At 37.1% G+C, this 21,280-nt stretch overlaps 1 protein-coding gene across 2 annotated transcripts in view; it reads right to left on the bottom strand.

Moving 5' to 3' along the window:
- The window catches only part of CCDC6 (coiled-coil domain containing 6), a 53,811-nt gene that overhangs the window by 17,567 nt on the left and 14,964 nt on the right, over window positions 1-21,280 (bottom strand). For both annotated transcript variants that reach the window (XM_052799000.1, XM_052799001.1), the window contains exons 2-5: window positions 15,322-15,471; window positions 7,549-7,677; window positions 2,341-2,444; window positions 416-576 (exon numbers count right to left, since the gene is read on the bottom strand). In XM_052799000.1, the coding sequence (XP_052654960.1) occupies window positions 416-576; window positions 2,341-2,444; window positions 7,549-7,677; window positions 15,322-15,471 (544 nt within the window). The remainder of the gene's footprint in view (window positions 1-415; window positions 577-2,340; window positions 2,445-7,548; window positions 7,678-15,321; window positions 15,472-21,280) is intronic.

Below are 21,280 nucleotides of genomic sequence, written 5' to 3'. Positions count from 1 at the left end.
TGAAATTCTTACATACAACTGTATTTTATTTTGCTAGCTGCTAATTCTTTTGAGCAATTCTTAATTTATAACAAGACTCTTACTAAGTAGGCCATAAGTATGTTTTGAAAAATCTGTATGTTGAAATACTGCTAAGTCTCTGAAAAAAAAGAAAAAAGATAGAAACATTTTTTCTGGCCCCAAATATTCAAGAAATATTTGTTGATTCTTCCAGATACCCTTCTAGTAAAGCTAAAACCACCAAACTGCAGTATAAAAACATCAACGAGCAATAATACAGCAATTATAAAAACGTTTTAATCCAAACCTGCCCTATTTTCTTCCACTTCTACCTTTATTTCAAACTCATGAAAGTATATACAAAAATCTTATATTACACAAACCCAAAAAGATTTAAAACAAGTTGTTTACTCACGCTGTAACTGTGCAGCCCTCAGTTGTTTCTTTAACCTCTCCACTTCATTCTTTAAAAATCTGATATGTCTCATCATATTTTCTGGAGAATCTATCTCCATTGATATGTCTCTGGGTGACGGTGGAGCAGATACTGGCTGGTCTAATTTCTCCTGCAAAATTCTGTACAAAAAATAGTTCAAACTTTACCTTCAATTCTAATGAAAAGAAAACCCCTTAAATCCCCCAGAAAACCACTGCAAGGATTCTGACAAGTATACAAGATTTAGTGTAACTACTGGTTTTGGGTACAGAATTTTGGGAGGATTTATAATGCTTTCTTAACTCAAAATAAAAGAAGGTAAAATTTATTGTCCAAGCACAGACAGATTTTCTAAAATATTCAGACACTGAAATTCCCAAAGATTTCTGCATACAGTTCAGGAAAAATAAATTCTGGACTATATGTAGTTACCTCAGTTTTATACTCAAACGCTACTTGTTCCATAAAATCATTTCTAAGCAAATTCATTTAATCTCCTATGAGTTTTTACATTTATGTTCTTAGAGGAAGAATACATATTCAAGATAAAAAGATGAGTAAAGTACATCTACGGTGAAACACAATGTTCTTCTCTTTTGGCAATGTTTCTGCTCTTCACCATTACCAAAAGACAAAACTTCACAGACATTTTCTGAAGCATAGCCAAATAGTCTCTGGGGGCTTTCTTTGTTTATTTTTTTTTTAAATCTCCAAACAGAAAGGTATTCCATATAGTCAAGGTTTCAAATACCTCAAATAACTGACTGTAAATTCAGGAGTAATGAACTCTTATAATGAAATAAGCATATGGTAGATATTAAGTGTTCTAAATGATGATTTTTGGAGTTAACATATGAAGTATTTTTCAGCCTGAAAGCATGGAACTGTTCTTCACTAGAAATATGTTGATTGGCCAGATCCAACTCTGCCCTGAAGGGCAGGGACAGCACTATACAAGCACAATTCTTTGCATGGCCTAGTATTCACACGTACCATACAAAGTGGTACTAAAGCATGGTCTGACTCCACAATATATAGCTCCACGTAAGAAGGCACACAGTCTGAGATAAATTAAACCAGAAATGGTTTGGCTTAAAGAATGCTTTACATCTAAGATGCACAAAAGTCCTACCAAAGGCCCATCCTGCTATGGATTTACCACTGTTGAGTATCACATGTAGCTCTTCAGAGCACCTTCCACACAGCAGGGGTCTGTAAAATAAAACTGCAAGACCTGCAGTTCACCTAGGCTCAGGTGTTTTCTGAGGCCCCAGTTAAGATTCACAGTCACGCTAACGTAACCATCCTTAAACATGTAGAAGAAAATAAGGTATTAATCGTCTCTTCTCCCCTACTCCCACCCAAAACCAGAGTTCTTATGATATGGCATTAAAGAGAGGGTTGCTTTAATACATATTTTTAATCTTAGCTTTCCCAGGAATATAAAGTCTCACTGTCTTAACTTCTATTGAAGAAGCAGCGGGAACTCTCAATGCCATGAGTGCACACCACTGAGAAAAAGCTGAAGTCTTCGAGCAGACAGGGAACAAACAAGAGCTTTTCATATAACAAATACACTAAAATACCACATTATTTCCTCTGGGCCACTAATATAGAGCTGACCCCAAACCAGAAGCTTTAAAAAGAGTCTACCAGCAGTTGACAAAATTCAGCAAATTCCTTCGAGCTTTCCCAGGTCATTTCTTATATTATTTAGTTTCATCTACTTTAAGCAATCAAGGATGTGACATCATGTAAACAAGGAGCTTTACAACTGCTTTAACTTCCAGGTTTTCATAGATTAAACAACTCTTATGGGACAGAGATGAACATATTTAATTCAGAACATTATATATTAAATGGTATCTCTCCCACAGTTACAAACACACTGCAACAAGACAAACCGTTTTTCTGCTTCAAGCTTATCCATCCTCTTCCAGAGACGATTCACTAGCGCTTCTTGTTCTTGTTCCAAAGTATTTTCAAGGTCAATCTTCTCACGTCTTAGCTGGAGAGGAAAAACAATCAACGCAAATGATGGAAACATATTTTTTGCAAGGACCTGTCATTAGGAAAGATCATTGCTATAACACCACCATTTTACATGATGCTCTACAACAGTAAGGAGAAGGTGAAGAAGAGACAGAAATCAGGCACAACACACTGGTCACAGAGCCAGTGAAAAATCAAGAGATTCAGGAGTTGCACAGTTGTCATCTCCTTAACAGAAATTTTTCTCACAAAACTTGCTGTCTCTGGCCAATAAGGAGGAGCTTGAAACCTGGACACTCAGTCACTGATGACTTGACAAGCCTACTCAAGGACATCTCCTATTCCATGTGTCTCTGAAGTTCAAACTGAATTTACTGTCCACAACACCAACATTAATTCTTTTGAAAAATTTTAGACTTTTTTAGTGGAAGAATCACAGTTAAGTAAGCCAGAAATAGAAAAGAAGCCATGTTTGCCCTGTGTCAGATAAAGGCGTGACACAACAAAAATAGTAAAGAAAAAAATTGTGTGAATTGCCTTAAGTGTTACTGTATCAACCCTCACTAGCAGAAACAAATGTACTTCTATCTTAGCAAAGGCTTTATAAAAGTGCTTGACATTATTCCCATTCACTTACTGTGCGAACAAACATTCTTGATTCTACTATAAGCTAATAAAAGCAGATATAACACAGAACCACACATGAAGAAATCTATTATTAGTATTTTAGTACAAATACAATGCAAATATTAATAAGAATACACTAGAATACTAAGAGGCACAGCTGATCTTACTCAGTAACACTGGCAGCTGAACTCCAGAAGTTAGCAATAATGAAATATATGGGAACAGATCCAACACCTTTACAGGTGGAAAATAGCATGGAACTATTTTTCCCAGCCAAGCCTTAGTTTAACACTCACCACTTTCCTGATGGACAAATAATCCCACATTACAAAATGGAAGGACTGAAAACAGATTAAGTGATTTCCTCACACTGCATCACTGGGTGAAGTACTATTACAGCATTTAAATCTGTAAGGGCTCTGTGCTAACCACTAAATTAATACTGAGATACCCAAACAAAATTTAACTTACGCACTTCAGGTAACAGTGCAAGTTTAATGAATGCACAACTTTCTTCTTTAAAGCTTAGAGGAATTAGTTACTGTAAGTAAAAATAGACATAAATTCATGAGTAATAGGGAACATAATTAGAAAAAGAAACACTGTTTAGTAAATCTTTCCATTTCTGAGTTTCCAGATGTACACTAACAGTTGAGGGAGCTTACACTTCAAGAAAAGAGAAGTCAGGAGCAACATGCTTCAGCTTCACACAAGGGATGAGAATTTGAATCCTGACCAACACTTCATCCCCCACACCAGCAGAAGCCGGAGTGGTAGGAAGGCAAAGGTCTCAGCCCTGGGAGATTCAGGGCACTTTGCTTGAGGGCACTGCTCGTTAGCCAATTTGGCCAATGCTTGGGGCTGACAGCATTCAGAGGGAAGAAAGTACACAAGACATCCTGGGAATCTGCACACCTTGCCTCTACAGTACCAACATGCAGATCTTTACTACATTGCATAGCCATCTATATAAACACACGATGAAAAAGGTTTGACTGCAGATCACTACTTCTGCAGCAATGGCTTTTGTGTCACTTCAGTGCAGCATGGATTAGACTCACCTGCTCTGATGTGGTTTTTTTACAACTATATTATTGATCTAGCACCAAACCCACAAAAACATACTGGTAAAAATAAGTCTATTTCATTTAATGCTAAGAAGAAGAGCACACTGGAATTGGAAGATAGAGTAAATTATTTATAACCTTGGATGTGAAAAATCTAAGATTACATTTAGTATTATAGCACCATCGTGAAGGCAGCAGAGGCCATTAATCTGCATGTAGGTAAGCATGCACAATGGCAAAGTCAAATCATCAGCAACAATATACAAATGCTATAATGAAACACCAAAGAAACCAGGTTGTAAAACAAAGATCTAAAACTCCACATTTCCAGCAATATGAAAACACACTGGAAATTAGTATCCTCTTTCCTGTTCTCGAGTGTTGTCCCAGATCCTTCCAGTGTCAGTATATTAAAGCTTTGAGGATAAACACCTTGAACTCAACCTACAGGAGAAGCAACTGCAGCATCCTGACCAGAGCTGTGAATTCAGAGAATAGGAATATTTGTTTTGTACTAGGTAGTTTCAGGTGTGCTTTGAAATGTAGTCTATCTCTAGTCAATGAATTTGTTAGGAACGTGATAATATTCTGAACGTGATAATATTCTAAATATAAGCAGGATGGGATTGTATCTCGAGACCAAACCAGCAGCTCTGTCAATACAAGGTCATTCTATATGGGTTCAAAGTTACATTCCAATCAAACACCATTTCATTTTTACCACCACAACAGGGAAACGAGGAAATATTCCTTGCTTTTTTGGACCTTAATCTTCCCTTCAGAGGAAGAGAAAAATCCCTTTTAACCTTCCTCACCATCCACTTGTGTTTCTTCTCATCTGTCTCTCTCTATTGCATGCATACACTTACTTCACTTCAAATGCAGCTAAAATATCCATTGTGTGTGTATTCCTGGATTACCGCTTCTTCAGTCTTCTTGCCAGCTTACTAACAAGCACAACTGTTCCCTCCCAAAATGGAGATCTTCCAAATCAATGAAAGTTGAATAAGATCTCTGCCTAAGCCCACTATCCCAAATTTCACTTCTCTGCTTCTCATCTGCCCCTCCTGCTTTGTAGCTTTAATTCTTTGCTGCTCTCCAGGAATATCTTTCCAGAAGATTTTACACATTTCATGTTCTTCCCCTTTCAAAGAAGCAGGCACAGAAGATTATTAGTAGCAGTTTAGCTCTTATTTCTCATCTCCTAACTGCATCAATTCTAGTTTCTCACTGTACTGCATGAAATGGAAAAGCAATTAAAAAGACTAACAGCAAGCCTACACAAACTTGGCCTCTGTAGGACAAAACTGACAGCTATTTATTTCCTATCAAACCACTGAACTGTAACACAGAACATTATTGCTCATTTTAACTGAGACATTCAGTTAATGAAATAGTCACATATTGCAAATTTCTTCACCATTAGCCTTCAGAGAAGAATGTTCTGCCACTTCAAGCTGACTTAAGAAAATTAAGTCAGGTCACATTTGAACACTATGATCCAACTTAAATTTTTATTTAGGAATAACATTCTACACAACCATCTCTGCTACAAACTGGCTACCTACCGATCAATCACCTGTGGCATAAGCAGCTCAGATGAGAGAAAGCAAAGGAGGAAGGGCAGAAAGCATAGATAATTCATGCTCTGTATTTTAAAAATAATAGTTTAGTGAACATATGTTGTAACTATCTGCTCACTGATTAAAGTGATCTAGTAATGCAGCCCTAGATTATGTTCAAAGCATTGCTGAAGTACTCTTTCCAAGCTCTGTTTAACAGGTCTCCCAAAGGTTATGTTGAAGTATTGTGGCAATCTCTCTTCCTTAATTCCCTATGTGTACAATAAAGGCAACATTGCTCTGCTCACACCTTTTAGTTGCTTCTTGCTAGGTACAGCACATGCCCCAAAGGCTGTTGCTTCAGCTGGTTAATTAACACAATAAGCTTTTTTTTTAATTTGCGTAAGAAAAGAAAGCATGCTGAAATTTAAAGCAACTTGAGATTTACTATACCTTACTGTAAGAGAAAACAAAGGTGTACATTGCATTACATATAAATACGCATGGCATTTGTAAGTAAGGCTGACAGCCAAATTTAACATCTTCATAAACAAATTAAGTTTTCAAGGTCAGATATTTGAGAGAAAGACCTTTGACCATCCACGCTTTTTGGACAATCTATCATTGATATTCAAATGTAGCAGCGAGTTTCAAATTTTATGATTTCACAACTCTGCCCAGAAAAATGATACAAAAATAAATACCATTAGGATTTTAGCTGTGACTCATGTTAACATTTCAAAGACTAAACCAGCTTATTGTGTAAGCTTACTTTGCATTTTGATTAAGTGGCCACCACCACCACCTTGTGGCTCAGAGAGTTATGTCAATCTCATGTTAATTTCCATGCTGGTTAAGGATTTGCTGGCAACTACATCTTCCTACCTTTCTATTTTTCAATTTGTTCCATAGATCTCTCCATACAGAATGTTAGCATAAGAATCAAGAAAACCCATTTCATCATTAAGATAGCCATTAATTAATTTATCCACAACGTCAACAGAAATAGGAGTCACACAAAACTGGTAGAAATTCAGATTACCAGCAACAAAAAAGTTCCACATCTGATGAGAATAGCAAAAAAATTCACACAAATAATCTACTATTTTTACACCACCCAAATTATTGGACTTCCACAAACCAGAAAAATTGAAATTCTTTAACAAACCTATATGTTTCATCAGTTTGCCTTTTAAGACAAAAGGACTCCTACTAACGCCACTGAGATGCTTTGATGCACATGCCTAAAATTAGACATAAGAGCAGCCCCAATGTCTAAGCTTCCAGTGGAAAAATGACTAAAACAAGTGGTGTTTTATCTCTACAATCTTCATAACTGTCTAGGGAGGAAGGGAGTTGGATGTAGTTGAATCTTTTAAAGTATACACGCAGCTGACATCTCACAGTTTAAGTCCTGTGCTATCCAAGCTGCCACAAAAAGGTGACCTAGAGCACAACTAGACCACATACATATCATTTACTGTTGTGCTTAACCACTATCAGAAGCGACAGTCTTTCTCACTAGTAGCATGAGAGCGGAAGCTGATGAACAGCAACAAGCAGCATTACTTACAAAACAGTTGCGTTTGCAAAACTCACAGCTGTCCAGCAGGCATGAAGGCCTGCAGTAAGGCTACTAAAAGTTATAATGGCCATGAAAAAAAATTAATTGAAGTTTCTCATAATAAATTATGTTAATGATTTATTGCTTTGAAAGTCAAACTGACTCTTCTATATTTTTGATATTGCCCAGTTTCTTACATACTTAAAAAATTAAGTCAAATCTAATACAGAACAAGTTTGGGGTTTTTTTTCCCAGAATCCCTTGTTTTACAGTCATATAATTCTGAAAGTAAGGAGTTACCTGCTCCAGCGTGAGCTGCTTCGAAATTGTATCATTTTCCAGTTTTTTAATCTTCTTCATCAGTTTGTTCACTTGAAATTCCTGTTCCTGCTCTAAATGCTGCTCCAGTTCAGCTTTCTCATGCTGCAGCTGAAAATTTAGGAGACATGGAAGTATTTTAAACACATAGATGAAAGTATAAAACTTTATGCACCATTTATTTACACGTTTATTCTTAACACATTAAATTCTCTAATGATAGTTCTTCTCAGAAGACTTCAAAATGCACAACGCACACAACAGCCCTTCAAAAAGCAACATTTTAAACTGTGTTCCATTTACAAAGCAGATGGAAATAAACTACATTTCCAAATATTTAATAAAGTCCAATCAACATAGATACATAATATATAGTATATAAAATATAGATATTTCAAAAGTAAAAAATCTATCATAATGTTCACAAAAGCATTAATTTTAATCTAAATGCATCATCTCAAGAGCACCCAAAGCATAAAATGCAGGTCTTAGCACTTCCTTCTCCCAGGCAGCTGAAAGCTTAAAATCACAACTGAAGTCATACTACTGAAATTGCTCTGCAACAAGATAGTGGGGAAAAAAAAAACAACAAACAACAAAAAAACCCCACATCCAACACAAAACAAACAAAAAAACCCCAACCCAAATCTAATTTCTATTCCTATGCTATCAAGTATCAAAAGATTTTGTCTATACAAAAACACTGGTTATTTCAAATCAATGTTACAAATTTTCTTAACACTCAAGGGAAATTTTGTTGAACTGTCTAGTTGGAAATAAAGCCATTTCATTTCCTGTGTGAGAACACACAGGGCTGCTAAGTGAGATTTTCATTAAAAGAAAAATTTATATTCACACTTTTAAATCAAAACACTGTTTGTGTTGTTTGATAACAAAAAATTTGAAGTTTCTTACTTCAGTATTGGAGTTAAGCTTGGTTGGAGAAAAACAGGTTTAATATGAAAAGGACATTATTTAGTCTTATAGCTCTGTAAGCCCCTCTCTCCTTTCCTTCCCCACCCCTACACAGCAGCTACAGTTTAAGACTGAAGACAGCCAAACAGCCCAAGGAGCAAACAGAATGCAGATTACCACCTAGCTCAAGGTACTTGCTGCACTGTCATCAATCTCCATTTTGCTTTACTAAAAAAGCTAGATGCTTTTTTCCCACCTAACTAAAAATTGAGACCAAATCCAGTTGCTGTAATCAGCTTATATTTAGTTAGCAAATTAAACTGTGTGAAAAAGCACATAGCCAGAATCTCTTACTCAGCCTAAAGCCAGATGCTGCTAACAGAAAGCGTGTGGTTGGGGACTGCTAGCATTTGCAGTCCGTCCAGTGAGTCAGGCAAATCATACAGTTGTATGAAGGAACCTCAAGCCAACTTAACAACAAATACTGTTTCTTGCTTTTGTGTGCTTCATGCAAATGCAACTACCACATTATTTAAACAAATCGAGCTGCAACAGCACAATCTTGCCTCGTTCCTTTTAAAACTTGCTGGAATTTCCATCACACAGGAACTGATGAGGCTTATTTGTTAGATCTGTAGCTGCTGTGTAGGATCTACTAACCCCTACGTTGGGAGTGTGAACATACTGCAGCCAAAACACCATTCCAGCTGATCAGAAAGCTACTAAGTGAAGCCAGGAGAGATTTATTACAGGAATATCTTCTATTCTGATTTTAACATAAATATACCAGAAAGCAAAGTGACTGGGAATAAAAAGAAACCCACAAACACTTTCCCCTTGAGTGCTAAAAGGGATTATAATATGAAAGCCCTCTCAGACATTCTGATGAACTTACTTTATTGTGCTACTCCTCTTCACCCCTTCAGCTTCATTATTCAAAGTGTGAGAAAAATACTAATAACACACCCCAAAATACATATTAATGGTGTCTGTCACTCATAATTGGGTAAAATAATTTTCCCTTTTATTGGCTTTGATCACCAAACCAAACCAAACCAAACCCAGTTAATGCTGAAACCCTAATGCTGAAAAACAGAATTGCTAACAATGAGAAAATATCCACTGGTAAAACACTGGTGGACAGTGTTTATTTTACTTAGTAAAGTAAGAGAGTATTTTCAAACTGTTTTTAATTATATGCAATTATATTAACAACTGTTTACAGATACACCTATGGCTTCCAGCTAAAGAGAAGGAAAAAAATGTGTTAGAATGTGTCACCCTGATGACAATGTCTTATAGGCCTTGAATTGCACATGAAAACTGCAGGAGAGATACTGGGGGGATTTTCAGCTACATAAGATCAGAGATGGGTTTGATGCAAGAGACCCAGCTAATACTTTCAAGTGAGAATAGGCCTACCAAATACAAAGCTTAGCAGCAGAAAGAGTGCATGCATTAGTTCAGGTTAAGTCCTATACAACTACAGTAATATCCTTCTCTCTCTACAGAAATAAGTTTCCTGATACAATGCAGGACCACATTTACCTTACTTCCTTACTGTACTGGCTTATTCTGGGACAGCGGAAGGTGTTTTTATTAAATAATGGAGCTAATGGATGAAGTTCCTTCAAAAAAAACCCCAACCCTCATTTATCCCCCAGACTATGACCTTGTATATTGTACTGAACTGTCTGTTTTTAGTACTCCAGCCATCAAAAGTTGTCCAATTACTCCTCTGCTGCATCCTGAAAGTCCTATTTATTAACAGATTTGTATCAGCAGTTTGCCTCCTCTTTACATCCAGATGTTCATCAAATAAATGATAGATGAGCTGACTCTGTTTATTCCACACAATCACATTTGCATCCTTGAGCTGACACATCGTATTTTGGAGAGCAGGAAGGGTAATAGCTTATGTTTACAGGCTTACAATTTTTTGAAAGAACTGTCAAGAATCAGACTTGCATGAGAAACAGTTCTGTGGAGCCTCCCAATTACTTAATCTGCCTGACCACACATTATGCTATTATCTTGGTATGTTGTAACATTTTACTTTAAAGGACAGATACTTGGACCAATTCGCACTTCCAAAAATATAAGGGTATTGAAAAAAAATCTGTATTTGATTTTGAAAAGGACTGTTGCACAATTTAAAGAATAATTGACTTTGTAAGTTCAAACAATATTAAAAATTAATTACTTTCAAGCAGCCTTGTTACACAAATGATAAATCTTCAAGATTTAATACTTTAAATTTCAAAACAGTAACTCAAGTCCACATCCACAGCTGCAAGAACAGATCCTGCATCAAAACACTTCTAATGATACTCTGCAAAATATTACTACCATTCTATAATGACTAGGGATCAAGAACTCCACAAAAAATATTGTTCCAAAGCTTCCAGAGACTTAGTCAGGTAGACAAAAATATAGTTAAGAGTAAGTACATGGGAAAATGAATGTATTCATTCATGAAAAGAAGGCTTATAAGAACTTTATCAGGAACGTATGTGATGAAAAGCTTCTGTTTACTCCAAAACCTCTGTTGAAATGCTTGTGCTCCATCTCCACAGCATTCAGCCTAAAATTAAAAGTTATGCTAAACAGAGGAAATTTAACTAGTAAAAGCATATACTTATTTTTTGGGCTTACAGAGGCAGTAACAGCTAATGCCACGCAGTTATAAACAGGTATTATCAAGCAATGGTATGGCACCAGAAAGCCTGTCAACAGGAAGACAGTGTTATTCCAGTGAAAACACCTTCTTTTATGTGCTACTGTGTACATTTAGACTCAGTCTGCCATATAGTAAAATGTTTCAAAATTAATTTCTTACAATATGGAAAACCTGATGTAACTCTCTATTTTATAATAGTAATGCACATCATGCTGAACTGGGAAATTCTTGTTAGGCTGTTAGTGAGGAGCGCTGCAGCTTGTGCTCTGGCAGACAGCTTTCACATTTAAAATGTTTTAACATTCTAGGAGCTCGTTCCAGATGCCGCTCTGAATGCGATGCATAAGCCCCTACAATTGTGACAAACAAAGGTTTGACAAAGCAAAAAACACACAGGCACTATGAAAAAAGTCCCTCTGCTAGGTGGCTTTCAACTGAATAATATGCCAGTAATTTTGACACAGCCACAGACTAGTAAATACTTGAAAAATTAAAAGACTACAAATCGTATGCAGTTTACCAGAAGTACATCCCCTCCCTCTGTTCCAAAAGGCAAAGTCTTAGACAAAACAGATTTATATGCATTCTTTTTTTCCCTTAGTCATACAAAAACCAGGAAGCCATTTGATGCACCATGTCTGACAGCATGAATTTTGAAAGTCTAGTTCCAGGTCAGACCAATGTTGCCTGGCAAATACAGAGATTAAGAGTTTAACCCCAAATAGCAAAGAACAGTGGAGCAACCAATTACTGCCCACAATTCCACTGGAGGCTACTGTATTTCTGGTTAAGTCATCATCCAAAGTCTGCATCTGATTTAGCTAGAATTCTCTCCAGAGGAAAAAAAAAAAAAAAAAAAGGAAGTGGGCATTTATCAATTCATTATTAGCCTCATCAGCCTTGCATCCTCTAATAAAGACAGAATTGCTACATTCTAGTAGGTAATGGTAAGTATTGGCACTCCCAAATCTCAGGAAATTAAAAAAAGTAAACTGTAATTATCTTAACCTTCTGCATTTGAAAAACATTAGTCAGGAATTTAGAACTACACCTGTGTAATGGGAAGAGTATCCCAAACTAGAAAAGATACTGTAATAAATACTAAGTTGACCACGTGATCTGTGCTAATAATGCCCTCTTTTCCACAAAATGAGTTTATTTGTAGTAACAGGAGTTTCTCTTCTCAGAGTTTTTATCTGGCAGTCTACATGGGTATAATTTCCAGGATTCATAACTGAACTTCCAAACAGCAGATAAGCTTTCAGAAAACAAAAATCAATGTCAATATTACTTTCAGTTCTTTGCTACTTAAGAAAATTGCCTGCAACTCACAAGTATTCTAATATCAACTTACTAAATCCATAATCACTATAGAGATACAAAATTATTTTTGTGGAAACATACTGTTTACCATAATTCTACAGGTAAGCTCTTTAGGGGAAGAGACCATTTCATTTGTATAATTTATAAGCTGCTGAGCATGTTACTAGTGTTAAGGAGAATATATTAATACACATTTTTTGCATTTCACAGCAAGTTTATCACATCAAAGACATAATCAAGCCATGACACGAGATCTGCATTCAGCATACACACAAACAGAATAATAGTTTTAGTATTAAACTGTTTGCTTTAAAACAAACAAACAAGCCCTCCACCTGTTCTGCAAGTCTTGAGCCACTGTAAAGGTATGAAAAGTCATCCAGATGTATGGCCTACAAAACCTGCTGACCAGGCAGATTCCTCTGACACAGCTTAAAATATGCTTTGCACTAGAACTTTGATATATCCCTTATCATCATCTCCTCTGTGCACTGCAGTTAACAGGTGAACCTGTAGGCAAGATATTCCATGGCACTCACCCCTCACAGGCACAACCACTACCAACATCGACAGGATGTTGACAGTTGTTCTCTTTTTCAAGTAAGCTGGGTTAATATTCAGATAGCAGACAAACAATTTACTTCCAAAAACTGCTACCTGATGATACTGACAGAAATGACACAGTTTTAGGACTAACAATTTGGAACACAAGTGTATTTAAGAATTGTCACCTTTTAAAAATCTTCTGGTTGACATGACCTTGTTTATCAAACGCTAAATGAAGCTTACAGGAAAGCCACACTAAATGAAGTGTAAGGCTGTAGGCTGAGATATTGTTTAATAAAAGCAGATGGTGGTCAGAATTATACCTCCATATTATTGTAGTTATGGCTATGTAGTTACTTTCTTTCAGCAGAAACTTGCAGCATGCCTACTGAAAGCTGGATAGCATTTATGGGAAGATGTTGAATCCAAAACTGAGGATTTTCTCCAGATGCTGTACAAAAGGTGAGAATAACTTCAGCAGTTTTATGCCTGCGTTCTGTTTCAGACATACATGCTTCTCTGAATCCTTCTCTCACTAGTCAGAATGAAGTTACACCCTTTAAGGGTTTCCAATGGATAAACAGCATAATGCCCTTGCATTATTTCATACATTACAATGAGGCACCCCCTTGGCCATTTTAGTAACAGCAGATTATTAGCTTTTTCCTTAATTTGGGGCAACAATCAAAGGATACTTTCTGAAAGTCCATAGCAGAAAAGAATAAAAATTAATTGTAGTTTTAGGTTCACAAGGAGCTTGTATTTCTCTTTGTAATGTGTGAACCTATTTTGCATAACATTAGTAATTTAAGAACTGTTAAAGATACAGCTTTATATCAATCTCAGTTGAATTCTAGGAAGAAGGCTAAGCATATTTTAAGCAATTACTAGATACAGATATTTAGTTGCTGCAGAACTTGGTGTTGTACAAATTTGTGTGCAAGGTCATTATATGAGTTCAAAAACCTTCAACCAAATCAAGTGTAATTCATGCTTTTACTTTTAAAGTAAGTTTTACTTTGCTCTACATAACATATAGTACAGTCCCAGGTAAGCTGGTTCATTAACAGATTTCTATATACCCCTTTCAATTAAAGAACATTGTTCAACATACTGTTTCTCCCTTTTCTGGAAGAGATTTTAGTGGAAAGCTTTTTCTATAGTGGTATCTCCATCTTACTTGAATTAGAAAAGAACACTCAATACCCCCTATTTTACTGCCATCTGCTTCTCTATTTTTCATAAAAATGTATGACTTTGAAAGCAAATGTACATCTTATTCAGAAACATTCTTGTCAGTCCTCAAGAATAGCAAAGGGAAATAGTAATATCAGACTGAGGATATTTGATCTTGATACTTAACTTACAGTGAGATAATAGGCATCAAATAGACAAAGTCATAAAAGTCTCAGTTTTCAGTAACAAAAGGGTCAGATGGGATTAGCTCTAATGCTGTTTCCAAACAGTGTATTTCCTAACTGCAGGCCTAAATATGCCTTAAGTCTCCAGCTGCAGACATAAGAAATGCTTACAACATACAAATTAGGTTCTTTAAAATGGACTAGTTTTTCATGACAAAGGTTAAAGTAATGGCATGAAAACAGCCATAGTGGATCACACCAAACGTTCACCTTAGTACCCTGTCTCCTACAGAGGCCAAAAGGAGGTATTTAGGCAGGTCTATGAGAACAGTGCACACCACTTCCAACAAATACTTACCCACTTTCCAAAAATTAGCAACTTGTGTAATGAAAAGAAGTTTCTCTGCCATAAATTGTCGCAGCATCTTTAACTTTTTACTTTTAGCACCAGACTGATGTGTTTTAATTCAAGAGAAGCAACTGTTTTGTTAAAAGTATGGATAAACTTACAGACAAAGTCTCCTTCAAGCATTGCTGCACATTCTTGTATATAAAATTTAATATTTTGGGACTCCTGTTAAATATAAAATACTCCAGAAAAAAGTGTCTGTTTCACTAACATTTTAAATTAATCAGTAACTCTCTTCTGTAAGACAGTTACCATTTACTTTAATGACATCCATTTCTTTGCATCTCTATTCAAACTTTTAGGTTCTCAACGCTATGAGTTTGCAGATGCAAACTTTAAAGCAATGTATTAAAAAATGCTTACTCACTACACTTCTTGTCTTTTACTTTTATCAAGTGTCAAGCTTTACAACAGCTACAACCTGACCACATCCCTCTGACTGCAGTCACACTAACAAAAAAGTTCAGCCACCAGTTGGTCCTGAGGCTGCTGGGAGAAACCTCAGTAAAGGCACCAATTACCTGCATCAGTTTTCTTGAGAGCTCATTAGTGAGAAATTCCTCTTCCTTTTCATAGTTTACTGCAAGTGTTTCTTTTTCTTTCTGCAGAGCTTGAATCTTCTTAAACAGAGTATTACTGATGAATTCCTCTTCCTGCTCTGCCCTTGCTTGCTGTGAAATAAAGACACAGTTTTAAGAAAAAAGGGAGTAAGTCTCCACAGTAAAAACTGCAATTATTCCATTCCCCTTTAAATGCCCCCCACCTCTTTTTTTTTTTTAATCTTGCCCATCATCCTTGAGAACAGTAGGCTGTTCTAAGTGCTGTTACCATCACCTTTACTATCATTGTAGCACTTTTCTTCCTTTTTTGTTCCCCATCTTTCAACTTGGGAAACTACACTGGTGCTTCAAAGTTGCCTCCCCCCAACCAAATGCATGAACTCCCCAACCTTTTAAACTTTATAAAAGCATTACTGATTCACAGATACCTACTTTTACCTACTCTATTCCTAAAAACAAACTCCTCTCTAAACATTCTCCATTACGATCTGAAGCACAGCTCTGAGACTGGTGCATTCAGCACTGTGCATTCTTTCCAGATCCCTTAGACTGCAGCCCTGCTTTCTAGGAGTCAAATAATGTGTTTATTCTTTCACGCAGATACACCTTGCTTCTGAGCCGCAGGCAGCACGGCTCATCTCACAAGGATTTCTACCCAACCACCAGCCAAGGAAAACATACTTTCATTACTTCTCAGAACTGTTACTTCACTACATACAACATCAACTTTAAAAAACGCCATGTGGTAGCTTTACCCTGAGGATTTCCAAATTTCACAAGAGGAGAGCTACTCTGGAAATCTTCCCCATGAAGAATCACTAAAGACGACAATTTCCATTTCAGCTCTCCCCTAGCACCTAGGCACTGCTCCAGAGAGCCAGCCTGTGAGCTTGTTCCCTCGCATTCCCTACAGTTCAGATGTTTGTACGTTTTTTTAATGTACATATTAAAAACTCAATAAATGAAACACAGAAGTTATCTCTTGGAAGTGTGCTCTAAAAGGCCAAGAAGGGTATTTCGTATGGGCAAATGAAAGATCACAGCTACAAATTGTTAGAGCCAACTCTTAATTCTACAGTCCAAACAGCCCAGAACAACAGAATGACAGAAATACAGAATTCACAAGCCACCACCTTTAAACAAATGAGACAGTGTAGTGTTGAGGAGTGTTTTCATCCCCTACAATTAAAATCCACATCACTTGACCTGCGGATCTGTGATTTGCCCTGATTCTAAAAAAATTATACCAGCTTATAGCTTACAATATGTAAAGATTCAGTAAGTTTTATTTCAGTAAAATTTGACAGAGGAAAATTAAGAACTAAAACAGAAGTATAACTACAGTTTTAATGAAAGCTTAGCTTCCATAATCTTCTGCCCCAAATGTGCCAAAATAACCATCTTTTTATATATACTGCATATTGGAAAATGCTCAGAAGATTTCATTATGTCAGTGATTTCTTAACTGGAATGATATATTCCCTGGTAGCCCAAGGGACAATTATTTCAAAGACACCTTCCATGCCTAAAAGAAAAGTTACTTAAAGAACATAAATGTCTTAAATTTGGGGGGGGGGGGGGGGGGGGAAGAGGGGGAGAGAGAAAATGAGGGAAAGGTCTGGTACAGCTTATTATCTTAGGAGCTTAGGTCCTACACAGCACCTCCTCTCTAATGTTTGTGCATCTCAATGGCAGAGAACTGCTACTCCAGCATGTTCAGCATTGGTATTATGACTTGTCACATCAAGACAATGTAGAGTTGTCCAAGAGCTCTGAAGAAATGCTAAATTGTCAGCTAACATCTCAGAGGATTAAAACTCAAGGAATCTAACTGATCTTAATAACATCATCTATACTTTCTAAATGTGGCTTTACTTAGAGCTAGTAACAATCTTAACATCTTCAGAGACATTTCGGAACAGAGTAAACAAGTCAAATTGCAATGGTTCATTGTTCTCAAATTGTTAAAATTCATGTGTGCTGTTCCAAAATCAACTCCTCCATTGCCTTCACTACACAGGATTTCTACTGGTGTCCGCTTTTCAATGGTTCAGACACTAAAAGTCAGTGACACAGACCAAGCTTACCTAAAATTAAATTAGAAGGCACTTGGTTCTAAAAAAGAAAAGAATCAGGGTGTTTCTACTTTGATTTCTGTTCATTTCTAACTTGCACAGGTTTGTTCTGCTCATGCTTTGCACCAATCAAAAGCTCTAAAATCCCATTATTACAGCACCGAGCCTGCACAACACTTCATAGCCAGATCCTGGTGTTACATTAATGATGAGTGCTTGGGCCAACGCGAACACAGGCTGCCAAGATCCCAGCCCACTCCTAGCCAAATAGCAATGCCCCTCCTTTGTGCTTGCACGGGTGCTCAAGCAGCCAGGCAGCAGGCCAGCACAGGCAGAAGGAGACACCCAAAAACTAATCCTCTCCCTTCCTCCTCCCATTTTTCTTTCCTGGATCCACTTCCTAAACTGGCATACCACACACGCAGAGTGCTGCCACCTGGAAACTAAGAACAAACAGCCACAATTTGGCCTGTTTAAACTGCTCTGCAACAACCCCCTCTGCCTACACCGTGCAGGACATTGGCTTGCATTCAACTGGCTCAAAGGAAAAGCTGAGTATGATTACATCTGCCTCCGTTACACAAAGAATATATTTCTCAACTGAACAAACAACAGGAACCCCATAAGTCTACGTATGAACTGTAAATTCCAGATATCCACACATCATATTTAATACAATTAATGTCCACTTAAATTACCCAAGGGTCAATTTCAACACAAACTTTTTAGTCAAAAAACACCATAGTTTAGTCTGGATACAAAAGCACATGATGCCCTACCATATTTCTTCTAAATCCATTGTAATTTCATTCTGAAACTTTCCCTTCATCTTGTTACTCATTACTTGGAGATAGTTCAATTATCTTATGTAATAAAATCATTCATGTTTACCTTAATATTGCCTAAAATCTTGAAATCTGTTACTCATTTAGCCCATAATCAAACTGAAGTTGTAAAACAGTCGTTAAAAAACAAGGTTTTAATACTATTTCCTGCACAGAATCTGTCACTACAATATTTTTTCCGGACATGTATACATTGTGTTTCCATATGGACAATCTGCCTTTTTATTAAGTATCTGCATTTGAAAAGAGGCTCTGATATGATCAGAAAAAAAAGATAAACAGAGCATGGACCTCGGACACAGTAGGTCTTCTATGAGGGTACAGAGTTCTTGGTTTTTCCTCTATTAACCATATCATATTCAACATCCAAAAACACTAACAGCAATTCACTCTGTTCTGTGTACCATATTACAAAATAAATTGCTAAGGCACCAAATGATATAATGTGGTAACACCTGATCAGTCTATCTCTGGAAACCCAAAACAAGTAATCTACTTCCACCACAGATTTTCTGCATAACCAGTCACATCCACCTGTCTCCTGTGTCTCAAAACTCCATGTATAGCTAACTCAGAGCATTTCACGGGCACATCCACTAAGGAAAACTCTGTAATTATTGTGGTCAAGACCATAAATGGCAAAGACTATCATGCTACTTTGCAAGAAATCAAAAATGAAGAGGGGAAAAAAGCACCTCATGCATATACAACACACAAAACCTCTTACACTTTCTAGGAAGAAAAATCCTATTATTTCTATTGCAGTACCACCTGAAATCCTGATCACTAATAGAGCTGATGCATGAAGTGTTGTAAAAACCTGTCCTTGTGAGCTTACAATCCAGTGAGCTAATTTTAAAAGAATAAACATATTTCTCCTAAACTTCATATAGTAACTGAGTATCACATTAGAAAGTGAATCTCATCAGAAGTTATTTTTCCACATGCTGCATATACTAGCATAAACTGTGAAAAGTTTAGTGTTAAAACCTTTTTCTGCTCTCAGTTCTTCTTCCTGTAAATATACCTTTAGCAGACAAAGTTCACACTGCTAGATTTCCCTCTGTCCTCCTGCATCTAGTACATGCAGCAGCTTCTACTTATGGTAGGATGCTCTTTCTGTATCACTGGACCATACCCCAACCACATTGCTCTAGTGACACTATTTTATGAAGCAGCAAAATCCAGTATTTCCAATGAGGCATCAGTTTGAACACAATCAAATAATTAAAAAAAAAAAAATCACAGCTGTCTACACTCCCTTCTCCCCTCAATTAGTTCTTCTAAAAGCTTCACAAACCTTCCTGATATTGCACAGTAAGTAAGCAGGTTCAACAGTCACAAGCAATACCTACTCCTTAGTCAGTATCAGTACAACATTATCAATGATCTGACACGAACAAGTTCTTGCATTTTAGTTTCAGCTCTCACTTCAGACACAATTTCAGTAACAGGTGTTTCACAAACTACTTCAGTCACCTACACTCAACCACCTGAAAGCCAGATGCCAAGCATGCCTGGTTTGCTTGCTGACAAAGCATCACCTGTCTCCAGCCAGCATCCAGAGCAGACATGACACTAGAATTCAGGGATTCTTGTTGGAAACAGCCTATCAAGCACTATTTTGATCTAATCCACTTTTGAAGGTCCCCCATCTTTAAGGCAAAAGCCACCATGACCTCTTCGCCATTCATCCACTTTTTTATGGTGCAATTTCTGTTGACACGACCCTATGGACAATACAAGCCTGCAGATGGAGCTGAAGAGCAGTTTAATCTGGTTGCTGTACACAAGAAACTCAATCTTTGCTACTGAATATAGACTGAAAGGTTGAGGCAGCTTCGGGAAGAGATGATCTCAGTTGCTGCACACGTTACACTGAACTAAAGCTGTCACTTCAGAAAGCAGCGTTTCCAAAAGTCCTACTAAAAAAATATGATGAGGTAAAAAGGGCATTAAGTGCAGAAAGTTACAATGGCATGATTTTAGCATATGCAGTTCTTGCATAAAATGAAATCTAAGTTTCCCAGTTCTCCTGAAGTACACACTCCTCCTCTAGCAGTACTAACTCAAGTTACTGCTCTGGCTGTACTTTCTGGCAACAGTTTAAAATAGTACGGAAAACTGCTGGTCTACAAATGCAATAAATACTCCAGTGAACTGATACTGCTCCCTTACAGGAGGACCTTTCACACTGCAGGTCTCCCAGGCTGGAGCTATTTTTTGCTACAGACCTTCCAGCCGCACCTGAAATGAGCACACTGCATGCAATGTGCGTTTCAGACAGGGAGAAACACGAACCACCACAAGAACAGAAGTCAACAGTAACTCAGAGACTAAGGGCTCAGCTACTGCCTACTATCACGACTGCTGAGCAGCATACTTCTATGTGTAAGGGCTGAAGGACAAGGGAGTTCCACTGAAGTCCCAGTATGACGTGGGCACAGCTTTCCCCCCATGCAAAGGTACTTTTTTCAGCTGGGTGGCCTGTCTGCAGAGAAAAAGAGTGAACGCTCTTGCAGTTAAAGTAGTGAGCTGGAATTCAAGTTCTGGGTTCAATTTGTAGTGTGATCTCCTGTTTAATCTACGGCAATCCCCAGGGTCACTTCCTCAGTTTTGACATAAAAGTACTTTTTTCTTTTTAATATTTTCTTTTTCTTCTTTTCCTTAAGATACATTTTCAGGAATAACAGAGCTACACAGATAGCAGAACTGTACATTTTTATCTTTGGGTATACAGTATCTCCTCGAAGACCCATACTTTTGAAAACAAACAAGCAGTAATACCTTGGTATGTTTCCTTCTGAACGCCAAGCTGTTGGGCTTTTTTTTTTTTTTTTTTTAAACACAAACCTGGTATTTGAGGCAGAAAGGAGCTTTTTGTTTGTTTGTTTAGAAAAAAACAAACAGAAACCACCAATTTATAGGCTTACCAGATGTTGTTTCCAAAACACACTAATGGAGGGGAAAAAAAAAAAAAATCAGTATTGAACCTCAGCC

Source organism: Harpia harpyja, chromosome 10 (assembly GCF_026419915.1).
Source record: "Harpia harpyja isolate bHarHar1 chromosome 10, bHarHar1 primary haplotype, whole genome shotgun sequence".
In the NCBI taxonomy this organism is placed as follows: Eukaryota; Metazoa; Chordata; class Aves; order Accipitriformes; family Accipitridae; genus Harpia; species Harpia harpyja.
The sequence above is the reverse complement of the archived record's forward strand: the minus strand, read 5'-3'. Positions and strand labels throughout refer to the sequence as shown.